Raw genomic sequence first — 13,863 nt, forward strand, 5'->3', positions numbered from 1 at the left:
GGATTTTATGGTCCTCCGCCAACAGGTTTGCAGGCTGGGGCCCCCGTTAAATTCCCTGGGTGGCCTTCCTACCACCTACCCCTCACCCCTGTCCATCCCCGCCCTATCCGTAATTTGACATGGGGCAGGCAAGGGGCAGGGGTGAAGCCCAGCACGTCATCCTGCTTAGGCAGGAGGGGTGGGGTGCCTCCCCCAAAGGTCCCCTTTCCACATTAGCCACCACCCCCACCCTCAAGGTCAGCCCCCAACCCGGCCCCGGTGGGTGCTCCCTCCCCCACCCCAGCTTCTCTATCAAGACCTACCCTCCCCACCACACCTACCTGGTCCTCGACTCCAGGTCTTAGAATCCATGGACGGCTTCTAGTCCCAGTCCTGACCACTGCTCGGACTACAGAGCTGCCAGCCAATCTGATTAGCTGGCAACTATCTGAGGGTGGGACTTCTGCCCAAATGAGAGGTGAAAGTTCCAACTCCAGCTAATTAACACTCCTCAGAGCATTAAACAGCTGCAGGACTGCCATAATCGGCAGGGATGCATTCCCTGTCAACTCCTTGGGTGGCAGAGAGGGAAATCCCACCATCCAAAAAATCCTGACCATCACGTTTAGAAAGAAAATAATGGCCAAAGGTTATTCAAGGCCACTTCACAGTTGCAAACATCATAGAGAAATGCAACTATGGAATTCAAACCACAAGCACAGTTAAATACTTAATAAAGTCACACAATAAGAACACAATTTAACTTACTCATTCATCATAAATCAGTGTCCCTGATTAAACATGATAACAATGTGGATATTATGCTATGTAATGTACAAATTGTTTCCTTTGATGCAATGTGAGCTATATCATGGGAGTTCTGCCAGTACATCTCCCATAGATGTCATCTCAGATGGGGGATCAACTCTGATTGTAATGGGGGTGGGGAACAGTGGTGACATTTCAAAAATAGCAACAGGAACAGGAAATGCTGGAAAAACTCAGCAGGTCTAATAGCATCTATGGAGAGAAAAACAGAGTTAATATGTCGAGTCCATATGATGTGATGGAATTTATATTGGTTGTGGGGGGGGTGGGGGCGGTGGACAGATTGCCAAAGATGTCTGAAGGACAAAGGGGTGTTAATGGTAGTGATACTGGATAAAGGAAGTGCTGATGGTAGCATTAAGGTCAGAAAGCAGAATGTGATAATGACAGGATAAGCGTAAGCACTTTGGAAAGAACAACATGAACAAGTGACAAAAACAAAAAAACTGCGGATGCTGGAAATCCAAAACAAAAACAGAATTACCTGGAAAAACTCAGCAGGTCTGGCAGCATCGGTGGAGAAGAAAAGAGTTGACGTTTCGAGTCCTCATGACCCTTTGACAGAACTTGAGTTCGAGTCCAAGAAAGAGTTGAAATATAAGCTGGTTTAAGGTGTGTGTGTGTGTGTGTGTGTGTGTGTGTGTGTGTGTGTGTGGGGGGGGGGGGGGGGGAGAGAGAGAGAGAGAGAGAGAGGGAGAGAGAAGTGGAGGGGGGGTGTGGTTGTAGGGACAAACAAGCAGTGATAGAAGCAGATCATCAAAAGATGTCAACAACAATAGAACAAAAGAACACATAGGTGTTAAAGTGATATTATCTAAACAAATGTGCTAATTAAGAATGGATGGTAGGGCACTCAAGGTATAGCTCTAGTGGGGGTGGAGGGAGCATAAAAGATTTTAAAATATTTAAAAATAATGGAAATAGGTGGGAAAAGAAAAATCTATATAATTTATTGGGGAAAAAAAGGAAGGGGGAAACAGAAAGGGGGTGGGGATGGAGGAGGGAGCTCAAGACCTAAAGTTGTTGAATTCAATATTCAGTCCGGAAGATTGTAAAGTGCCTAGTAGGAAGATGAGGTGGTGTTCCTCCAGTTTGCGTTGGGCTTCACTCCTCGCCCCACTCTCAGCGCCGCCATCTTGACTTGCTCCGCCCCTTGTCCCCGCCGGCCGGAAGAGACGGATGGCTTTAGTGGGGGTGGGGAGGGGGGAGGGGACGGAGGTGGGAAAAAAGGTTGAAAATAGGATAAAACATCGGGATAAAGCAATGAATAAAAATGAAAATAAATAAATATTAAAGTAGGTGGATAAATAATAAAAATTTAAAACTGAAAATGAATATTGAAAAAAGGGGATAAAAAGGAGTGAGGATGGAGGAGCGAGATTACAGTCTAAAGTTGTTGACCTCAATGTTAAGTTCGGAAGGCTGTAAAGTGCCCAATCGGAAGATGATGTGCTGTTCCTCCAGTTTGCGGTGGAACATTGCAGCAGGCCAAGGGAGGACATATGGGCATGAGACCAGGATGATGTGTTGAAATGGCAAGCGACAGGAAGGTCTGGCTCATGCTTGCGGAGAGACCGAAGGTATTCCGCAAAGCGGTCACCAATTCTGTATTTGGTCTCTCCAAAGTAGAGGAGACCACATTGGGACCATCGAATGCAGGAGACCAAATTGAAGGAGGTGCAAGTGAAGTACTGCTTCACCTGAAAGGACTGTTTGGGCCCTTGGACGGTGAGAAGGGAGGAGGTAAAGGGGCAGGTGTTGCACCTTCTGTGATTGCATGGGGAGGTGCTGTGGGAGGGGCATCAGATGTTGGGGGTGAAGGAGGAGCGGACCAAGGTGTCCCGGAGTGAACGGTTCCTACGGAATGCCAACAGGAGGAGGTGAAGGGAAGAAGTGTTTGTGGTAACATCATGCTGGAGTTGTCAGAAATGGTAGAGGATGATCCTTTGAATGCGGAGGCTGGTGGAGTGAAAGGTGGACCCCATCAAGTCTTTATAGGACTCCCACGCCCTCCTTCCTGTAGGGTTCCATCCCATTCTCTCAGTTATTTTGCCTCCGTTGCACCTGTTCCGATGATGACACTTTCCAAAACGGCGCTTCTGACATGTCTTCCTTCTTCCTTAACCGAGGTTTCCCACCCACTGTGGTTGACATGGTCCTCAACAGTGTCCGGCCCATCTCCCGCGCCTCTGCTCTCCCACCTTCTTCTCCCTCGCAGAACCATGATAGGGTCCCCCTTGTCCTCGGTTTTCACCCCACCAGCCTCCGCATTTAAAGGTTCATCCTCCACCATTTCTGCCAACTCCAGCATGATACCACCACCAAACACATCTTCCCTTCACCCCCCTGTCGGCATTCTGTAGGGACCGCTCCTTCCAGGACACCCTGGTCCACTCCTCCATCATCCCCAACCTCATCCTCCTCCCACAGTACCTTCCCTAGCAATCGCAGAAGGTGCAACACCTGCCCCTTTACCTCTTGACCGTCCAAGGCTCAAACACTCCTTTCAGGTGAAGCAGTGTTTCACTTGCTCCTACTTCAATTTGGTCTACTGCATTTGCTGCTCCCAATGCGGTCTCCTCTACATTGGAGAGACCAAACGCAGACTGGGTGACCGCTTTGCAGAACACCTTTCGTCTGTCCGCAAGCATTACCCAGACCTCCATGTCGCTTGCCATTTTAACACTCCACCCTGCTCTCTTGCCCACATGTCTGTCCTTGGCTTGCTGCAGTGTTCCAGTGAAGCTCAACGCAAGCTGGAGGAACAGCACTCATCTTCCGACTAGGCACTTTACAGCCTTCTGGACTGAATATTGAGTTCAATAATTTTAGATCTTGAACTCTCTCCGACATCCCCACCACTTTTCCGTTTCTTCCCCCTCCTTTTTGTTTTTTCCAATAATTTATATAGATTTTTCTTCTCCCAGTTATTTCCATTATTTTTAAATGTATTTCCACCCATTGTTTATCTGTACCTTTTATGCCTTTTTAGTATTATTTCACCCCACCCCCACTAGACCTATCTGTACCTTGCTTGTCCTGCTCTCTACCCTTAATTAGCACATTCCTTTAGATAACATCACCACCTTCAACACCTCTTTGTTCTTTTGTCTGTGACATCTTTTGGTTATCTCTTCCTACCACTGGCTGCTTGTCCCAACAACCCCCACCCCACCCCCCTTAAACCAGCTTATATTTCACCCCTTTCCTATTTTTACTTAGTTCTGCTGAAGGGTCATGAGGACTCGAAACGTCAACTGTGCTTCTCCGCCGATGCTGCCAGACCTGCTGAGTTTTTCCAGGTATTTCTGTTTCTGTTTTTGCTTCCTGTCACTTGCCATTTCAACACAGCATCCTGCTCTCATGTCCACATGTCCTTCCTTGGCCTGCTGTAATGTTTTAGTGAAGCCCAACGCAAACTGGAGGAACAGCACCTCATCTTCCGACTAGGCACTTTACAGCCTTCTGGACTTAACTTGGAGTTCAACAACTTCAGGCAATGAACTCGCTCCTCCATCCTCACCCATTTTTTATCGCCTTTTTTCAATATTCATTTTCGGTTTTTAATTTTTATTATTTATCCACTTATTTTTATTCATCTTCATTTTTTTTAATTGTTTTATCCTCACCTTTTATTCTATTTTCAATCTTTTTTCCCACTACCGTTCCCTCCCCGCACCCCACCCCATTAGGGCTATCTGTCACTTGTTCATGTTGTTTTTTTCAGAGTGCTTACCCTTGTCCTGCTATTATCACATTCTGCTTTCTGACCTTAATGCCACTATCAGCACCTCCTTTAGCCAGTACCACTACCATTAACATCCCTTTGTCCTTTTGTTCATGTCATCTTTGGCAATCTTTCTTTTGCCCCTACCTATTGTTGGCCTTCTATCCAGCTTCACTTGCTCCACCCACCTTAAACAGTATAAATTTGATCATATTTTTACTTCTCTTTAGCTCTGAAGAAGAGTCATACAGACTTGAAACGTTAACTATGTTTTTCTCTCCACAGATGCTGTTAGTCTGCTGAGTTTTTCCAGCATTTCTGTTTTTGTTTCAGATTTCCAGCATCGCAGTATTTTGCTTTTATTCAGCAAACTGATTGCATATCTGACGTCTAAAATCCAACTAAAAGGTTTTGAAGGATTTTAAAGGAGGCTAAGAATGAACTTAAATGTTCTGGAAAAGGTGTTTTTTTTATTTCACAACGTACAGTTGAAGCTCTTAATGTTTAGATGGATCAAGCTGTTGATCCTAAATTGATCATTAGCATCTGTAACAGGCCTCAAGATCAGGCGACCATTAGGAGAAAACACTCTGGGTACAAATTACAAGGGCAACTGAACCCAAATGGATGGAATGCCACTATTACAACACTGAGCACTGTCTTTTTCACGATGCAGGGACTTGAAGACTTGCCTCCTTAGTCCACTGGACACATAACCTGTTCCTTTATCTACCTCAGCCCAAGTAGATTTTAATTTCCCAAATATTTTACAGTATAATGGTGGGGGTGGGAGGGGGTGAGGACATTTTTATTGAGGACAGGCAGCTGATAAAACTGTAGACACACTGTGATTGTGTCCCCATATAATACATTTGTGAGAAAACTAGGGGTAATCAGGTACTAGATTTAGTATTAGTAACAAATGATGGATATCAGACCTCAATGGGAAACACTGCAGCAGTGCCCAAAATATTATTATATTCAACTTGATCAGACAAACAAACCAAAGCTCCTGAAAATATGTTACTAGCACTAACTTTCAAGAGGGTTATACTTGAAAAGATGATGTGAATCAGATTGATTAGGCAGTTCTACTAGGCTTAGAAATTAGCAACACAGCAAAAAAAATGGAATGCCATCCAACCATCTTGTAAAAAGAGAAACCACTTAGATCTGAGTTACTTGAACACACGGCAGAACAAAGCCCATAAATCAGATTTAGACAGAAATTTTTGTTTAAAAAACAAAAACAAAAAGGATAGGTATCAATCTGGTCTAACAGCAATAAATCTAACAGAGCAGCCAAAAGGACATTAAAGAGGAAGACAGTGGGTAACCACGGCAGTAATACTAAGGTATTTTCAGCTGTTCAGATTCAGAGGACTATTAAAGAACTGAATAGAGCCAGTGAAGGGCTTCTCAGGGTATTTTGGGATGGTTGCTAGGTTGTAACAGAAGTTTTATTTGGCAATCTTCACTACTGAATATGATGCTAGGTTAGCAATAATATTTTGTCCAGCTCACACTATAGTCAAAGCGCCAAAGAATGCAGATATAATCCTTGCTAGGAGTGATCTTGAAATGGATTAGACTGACAGCATTCATCCAAGGGTGATCAAAGAAATGGAGGCTACGCTCTGTGCGCCGCTTGTCCATATATTTAACAACTTGCTGAGATCTAGACAGGAAAGGGGTCAATACAGTGCCAATATTTTAAAAAGGCCAATCAATCACGACTGAGAAATTACAGGCCCAATAGCTTTACTTCTGCTATAGAGAAACTGATGGAAGAGATCATTGGAGATTTATAATATTTTAGAATATGATTTCCAGTTTTGATCCCCTCTCATGGTACAAACCTTGGAACTGTACAGAACAGGGCCACCAGATTGAATAGCTACTTAAAAGTGCCTTAGTTACCAGGACATGCTTACCATGAATCACAGACTTTGAGGAGATTTGATTTAGGTTTATCTCGCTCTATTTGGATAATCTGTTTGGGGTGAACTTTAGCTATCTGGCAGGTGACTGTCAGAACATGCTAACCAGTGAGAAGCTCAGTCCATGTCGAAGGCTGGGCCTCATTAACATATACATGACAGGCTTTGGGCACTAAATGAGAGTCCCAGTGCAATTCTTTGGCTTTTGGCCAGCACCATATCAGGCAGCCCAGAGATTGACCTGAACAGGAAAACAAACAGGACCATGGAAGAGAGGAAGGGAACCTGGAGTAACACAGGCCCATGTTGTTCTGGTAATGTCAGAAGGAATATATCCACTTTTGAAAAGAAGGGTCGGCAAAATCAATGGTACAATTTGATCTGAAGTAGGGAAAGGCACTCAGGGGGAGAAAAAACACCTTGTTATAGTTGTAGCATCCTCATCACAGAAATGTTAAATGAAAATGGTCAAGCATTCTGGAACCTAGACAAAAGAAAAGAGCTGGCACTAGGCCAGCACGGTAAATAAACTAAGAAGGATGTTCCTCTCATATTGCAACATATTTCCATCCGCCAGAAGTGGAAAATTATTCAGGGACACCTCCTCATTTTTCTATTTTCAAGATGTGAAAAATGCTGACAAAGCTGTATTTTTATTGGCTACTCTAGTAGCCCTGGAGAGGTGGTGGACCTTTTCTTTGAACCATTACAGTTCTTATTTTTACGATTGGGTTATGTAACAATTGTTTATAAATAAATGGCTTGCAGCTGGAATGATGGTTTTTTTCAATAACCCCGCAGATTTGATAGTCATTTTTGCTGGGGTTCACCCCTAAATTACCAGAGTTATTAAATTGTTTCACAATTTTCCATGGTTGAATTCAAATTTACATGCTTAGTAACATGCTTTGGGCACCTAACACTTCCCAAGTCTCCAATATGGTGGACAGGAAGCAAATACACATGAGCCAGAAGTATGCCACCAGCTGTATAGTCCAATCATGCACCTTTGCTGTGGCTCATCACTTAATTATCATTGGCTGCCAAAATAATACACTGTCTAGATGTATTTCCAAAATGCCTCGCCAATCATACATTATATCTGCATGCAAGGGAGGAAGAGGTTTCATGTAGCACTACAAATTTAAAATGAGCCATTTCTTTCTTGTCAAGAAACCGGGAAACAATAAAAGGAGGAAAACTAAGAATTCACTCTAAGATTTTATTTAAGCTTTTCTGCACAGTAGAATGGTACTTTCATGCCACTCACAGGTAGTAAATTGAAGACTGCCATATTGCCAAGGCTCCTATTGTGTTTCCTAAGGTTCAAATATATGTCTTACAATATTTCCCTACATTTTACATTTTTGGAGTATTAAATTCATGACTCACTGCATTAGTGTCACTTTACAACCACGGCTGGGATTTTCCATGAAACGCACTAAGTGCATTAGTGGGCGTAAAGACTGGCATTCCACCCGCCGGCTGCAATTCACCCACCCTGCGGTGACCTCAGCGCTCCCTAACTCCAGGTGCCATAGTTAAACGGCACCCCTGCACAGCGTTCACACTCTCTGCACACACTCTAGGACACCTCTAGTGAAAACAAGGCAAAAAGCATGCTGCGCCCAAACTCAGTGATGCCTCGTTGGTGTGCCTGTTGGATGTGGTCGAGGCCCACTGCGATGTTCTCTGCCCCCACTCTGGCCGCAGGACTTCCACCAAGGTGACCAATCTGGCCTGGGAGGCGGTCGCAGCAATGGTCAGTGCAAACAGTCTACAGAAGAAGTCAGCCATCCAGTGCAGAAAGAGGATGAACCTCCACTGTGCATGGGGAGCATCAAGACGTAGTGTTAGGGCAAGGAAAGTGAAGATGGTGTAATTGCACAACATTGGCATGAGTGTTAACCACATGTATATAATGTTAACAAATGTAAATAGACTTGCAACCATTTCATTTCTGCTCTTGTCTATGCCTCCTACTTATGATGAGCTGTGTTACTGTCAATCAAATGTGATACTTTGGTTCTTGCACCCACTTATGGCAATGGTCTCTATGCTGAGCCATTCTTCTGTGCAGTGTGCTATCATCTCACCACAGTGAGTGGCCCGTTTCAATATAATTCTCCACAACAGTAATGCCTGCACCTTCATGTTAAGTGTGCTTGTAGAACGAACTTCATTCCCACGTCACATCGTGTCCCATCATGGGCATTCTTGGCTCTGAGTGATTGAGGCAGAGGTGTACCCCTATATCATCTGCATATTTGACAAGTGAAGGCGTGATGTTTAAGGAGAGATGTGCTCACGCATGCAGAAGGCTCATGTACCGTCCAACTCCATGTGCCTGCTGTCTCTCGGCAGAGTTTTGATTATATGAATCGATACTCAGAGCTTATGAGCGCTGCCCTCAGCCAAACAGGTTTCCGATGTTCCCAGTTTTAATTTGCTGATCTCAGTAAAAAGTGGGAGCTCCTTGCCACCTCAAGGTGACAAAGCAAAGGCACATTGTGCAGGTGCTGAAACGTCTAGCCTTAAGCATCTTTCAACCAAGTATCTGACCTCAAAATGCTCAGGTGCTCCACCTCCATATTAGGGTGAGGATAAATGCAGTTCAGGATCCATAACTTGAACTACCAGATGTCAGTGTCATTTTGCGGGGTGTACCACAGCCTACTGAGTCATCTCTAAATGCAGTCACAGCAGCGGTTTTTGATTGGCTGCCTTGTCCCAAGTGTTATGTTTCTGTTTCACTATCAATGTAACACTTCATGCATGGCTGCATTAGTTCCAATGGAACTCCTTGAGGAGCCTTGCCAGATTGAAGGCATTCAGCCACCAGCCCAGAGGATAGTGCCCCTGCATCTTGTAGGGTGCTGTTGCGACATGTGAAGAGGCAGCACTTTCTGATGTCTGATGCCAGAATGTCCTCCTCCAGATATCACCTCATCTTAGCATGGACACATGTCCTCAAGACTTGCTCATCCTTCACAGCATCAGGGCAATGTGAGCATGCTGTGCCACAATGCACTGTCATCTGGAAGTTCATGGGTGCAATCAGAGTAGCTACGCTGGTGGTCATGCCGGCCCATGATGGAGGAGAGTTGTCCAGAGGGATCCTCAGTGCACCTCGTCATCCTCCTTCTAGAATCTGCTGGCAACGAGGGCCTCACAAACACACCCGTCTTCATCTGGCCCATGCAATGGCCTCTTTGTCTGCATCCTCAGCTTCCAAGGCCTCATCACCATCATCCCCTTCAAGTTCCTCCTTATCAGGGGAGACGTGCAGCTCTTCCAACTCACCATCTGCCAAGTCCTCCCCATTTCCAGCGCCAGGTTACGTAGTGCGCAGCAAGCTACAATAATTCGGGAGACCCTCTGGGGAGTGTACTGGAGAACTCCACCAAATCTGTCCAGGCATTGGAATCACATTTTCAAGATCCCTATGGTGTGTTCCACCAATGTCTGGATTGCAGCACGAGCCTCGCTGTACCTTCTCTCTGCAGGAGGCTGAGGTCATCACGTGGGCATCATCAGCAACATCCTTTGTGGGTATTCCTTATCCCTGAGGAGCCATCCCTGCATCCTGGGTGGTCTCTTGAAGATGTTGGGGATCTGAGACCCTACTCAGGATGTATGAATCGTGGACGCTTCCTGGGTGTCTGGCACAAACCTACATGATAAGTTTATTATGGTCGCACACCAGCTGCACATTGAGTGAGTGGTAGCTTTTCTGAATGATGTACTGGGCTGCCCGTTGCCAGGGAGCTTTTATAGCCATGTGAGTGCAATTAATGACACTCTGCACATATGGGAGACCAGAAATCTCAGCAAAGCCTAGTGGTCTTGCGTCCTGGCTTGATTGATTTCTGTTGAAGTCAACAGAATTGTGGCCTTTGCAAAAAGGGTGTCTGTGACCTCCTGGGTGCATGGGTGGGTGGATGCTTGGGAGATGCCACAGAGGTCCCCAGTGGAGCCATGGATGGGGCCACTGGCGTAAAGTCAAGTGCATCAATTACATTCACAGCGACTAGCAATGGATGCCTTCCAAATCCCTGTGGTGCCAAACTATCATTTGAGTTGGGTGGCCCTTTAGTCATGCGTCATATGCCTCAGCGCAACCTTCCCTGCTGGCATTTCCCAGTGGAGCCATTGCTCTGCAGTCCCTTCCCTTCCCTTAGTCCTGTCTGGCCCCTTCCCCAGTGGAGACCTTGCTCTGCAGCCCCTTCCCCAATGGTGCCATTGCTCTGCAACCCCTTCCCTTCCCTCAGTCCTGTCTGGCCCCTTCCCCAGTGGAGACCTTGCTCTGCAGCCCCTTCCCCAATGGTGTCATTGCTCTGCAACCCCTTCCCTTCCCTCAGGCCTGACTGGCCCCTTCCCCAATAAAGTCTTGCCCTACAGCCCCTACCCTTCCCTCAGTCCTGTCTGGCCCCTTCCCCAATGAAGCCATTACCCTGCAGCACAGTAAAAGCCACCCCTGCCTTAACCCTAGTGTGGTAGCCCTAAAGTCTTGCCTATGAGACCCCCTGAAACAAATGCAGTGCAGCTTGTGAAGCCTGGCACTGACCCCCACGAGTGCTGCATGTTGCAAGGTATGCGAAATAACCTCAGAGCTTCAAGTGAAGCGCAAGACACCAGCTGCACATCATTTAAGTCCTTGCAGACCGACTTGGGCTCTTAATCCAACATGGAGGGATGATTTCGGCAAGCAGGCATCATAATGAGATGCTGATTTATGCTAACTACATTTGCAACATTCGGCGGCAGGAAACATGGCCCGCCATTGACGGCTGAAGAGCATAAACATTTCCTCATTTTACATCGTCATAAAACCGGTTTTGTGTCTCCTCATGAGATTTAGGTCTCGGGCCAGCCATGATGCCCAGCACAATCGGGAGCAGAAAATCTCTGCCGACGTCTTGAAATGGCTATCAGATCATACCCATTTATTCCAACTGTGCCATCAATTCATCTCTCTTGTTACTAATATTGCCTTGTCTTTTCCCTTTAACTTTCTAAATTTCCCTCACTTGAAACCACCTTCCTGCCCCTCCCCTCCCACTATTTAGTTTCAAGCCCTATCTACAGTCCGATCTATTTAATTCGCCAGGACACTATCCCCAGCACAGTTCATGTGAAGCCTGTCCCGACAGAACAGTTCCCTCTTTCCCTAGTAAGTATCAGTGCCCCATGAATTGAAATCAATTTTTCCCACACAAATCTTTGCCCTACACCAATAAATGGAACAAAGCGCTAACATTACCATATTTTTCAGCAGCTGAGTTGTTTATTCCTGTCAAACAATTTTTCAAAGAAATTAAGATGTCTGTTTTGGCATAAAATTTGTTCTCCCATCCCAACTTCACAAGATAGCCTGGACCAACAGAGCATATAAAGCCAAGATAGTTGCTACTATTTTAGAAGTGTCAGCTACCTGTAGAGTTGGTTACACCAGCAATGGTTTACCTCCAAGAAACTAGTGCATTAATATCCTTTTTGCTTCTGCAAATGAACTGTTATTCACTGAATTCAACTTGGAGGACAATGATGTGGCACAGAACACTGGGTCTTCAGACAAGGAGAATTAAAGCCAGAGCCACCAGATTTACCACCCAGAGGTTATGGGAAATCTCAGACTCAAGAAGTTCATTTTACCAAATCAATCTTCAGAGACTTTATGGCTGATTTTAACATGGACATCTAAAGATAATGGGGCATGTTGGGTGTTTAAATAGGAGCAACGTCCTTCCCTCCACTGCATTCACACACATTAGCTTAACTGGAATGTTTTGGGTAACATGATGACCTCGCCACAGGCAAGCAAAAGCCTCAAATATGCAAACAAAAAAGTCAGTCTAATGATGGAAATAGAACTTGGATACAATTTTAATACATTGTACCAGGATTCACCAGTGCTCATTTGCCAGAGAAAGCTGGCAACAAGTAAAAGTGAGTAAGGTCAAGGAGACTGTCAAGAAGCTTTTTTTTAAATGTATTGTTTCCTTGTGGGCCAGAAGGAACAGGAGTTTAAATAGTTCACTGGGGCACAAAAGGCTTGCCAAGAGAGTTTACCCTTGCTGAGAGCATAAAATCTAGCAATGGATGAGTGGCACAAGACCTGTTCATGGCAGTTAAATTACAGTTTAATTCAGACATGTGTAAACTGTTGCATATAGGAAGGAAAATAGACACCTTGGGCAGAATTTTGCGTAAAATTCTGCTCCATGTGCCACACCGTATCTGCCTACCTATTGAGAAGCCTAACCAACAGTTCTTAAAAAGACTGCTACTCAAAAGCAGGCAAGTTACACATATAGGGGTGTGTGTGTGTGATATACACACACATTTATTAGAATTTATTGTACATGCACATACACACACAGGCACAGACACACACACACATGCATAAACAAACAAGGCCCAAGCTTATGAGCTTTTGAGTATTTGTAGAACATATAAAGGAAAGCTTACCCGATTTGAGCAGTAGTCTACTATGTGGGAGAGGCCTAAAATCGTCAGGGTACTACCCCCAAGAACAATTGTTCCGCCGGCAATCTTTCGAAATGTCATCTCCTTTTCTGTAATACAACATTACAAAAAGAAGTTTCACCAGAATTCTTTTTCAAACAAGTTTCACATAAGTTGCTGCAACTGTGATGCATAGATAGAAAAATCATGAGGCAGAATATGCCTGTATTGAAAATTATTACATTGTAGCATTAGGATATAAGTTACTGACCTTTCATGCATAGGAAATAAACCAAGTAATGAAAACCCACTGCTGAATATTTTTGTACATATGCAACTAGTAACTGAGGTCTATAAGTCAATGCCTTGTATCATAAGAAATAACTATCTCAAGAGTAAAAATATATATCAGATAGTAGTTGCTTTTTCCTTTTGCATATAGTACATTTGTATGAATGTATTATTATGCAGCCCTGTTCGTGTATGAGACACATACTAAGTTTCATCCAATTATTAACCATTCACCTAGGAGGACATGTTATTTTCAAACGAATACAAACAGCAAGATCCTGTATTCTGGAGGACATTTAAGACCCTGACACATTCAATTGTACTATATAAAGTTTTCAAAGGTCACTCCTACAAAGATTAATATATATTTACACAATTTGATTGACTTGTGATATTTGTAAAGTTGCACTTTATGGACTAGTACACTATATATGTATAATCCACTTTTATATTACCTTAACAACAACTTTAGTAACCATAGATGCTTGGAGTATAATAAGATTAAAAATAACATTATATGCAGCATTCATGAGCATTTACTTACCTAGCTGCAAAATACAGAGCAAGGAATCAGGATATAGCAAGCTCTATTGAACAGAACCTACCTAACTGTAGAAACACTGTACCTGC

At 44.3% G+C, this 13,863-nt stretch overlaps 1 protein-coding gene across 1 annotated transcript in view; it reads right to left on the bottom strand.

Moving 5' to 3' along the window:
• Nucleotides 1-13,863, bottom strand: part of gpd2 (glycerol-3-phosphate dehydrogenase 2 (mitochondrial)) — a 190,055-nt gene that overhangs the window by 125,298 nt on the left and 50,894 nt on the right. The window contains exon 2 of the mRNA XM_041201033.1: nucleotides 12,946-13,052. Within this exon, the coding sequence (XP_041056967.1) occupies nucleotides 12,946-13,044 (99 nt within the window). The 5' untranslated portion in view covers nucleotides 13,045-13,052. The remainder of the gene's footprint in view (nucleotides 1-12,945; nucleotides 13,053-13,863) is intronic.

Source organism: Carcharodon carcharias, chromosome 12 (assembly GCF_017639515.1).
Source record: "Carcharodon carcharias isolate sCarCar2 chromosome 12, sCarCar2.pri, whole genome shotgun sequence".
NCBI classification, from domain to species: domain Eukaryota; kingdom Metazoa; phylum Chordata; class Chondrichthyes; order Lamniformes; family Lamnidae; genus Carcharodon; species Carcharodon carcharias.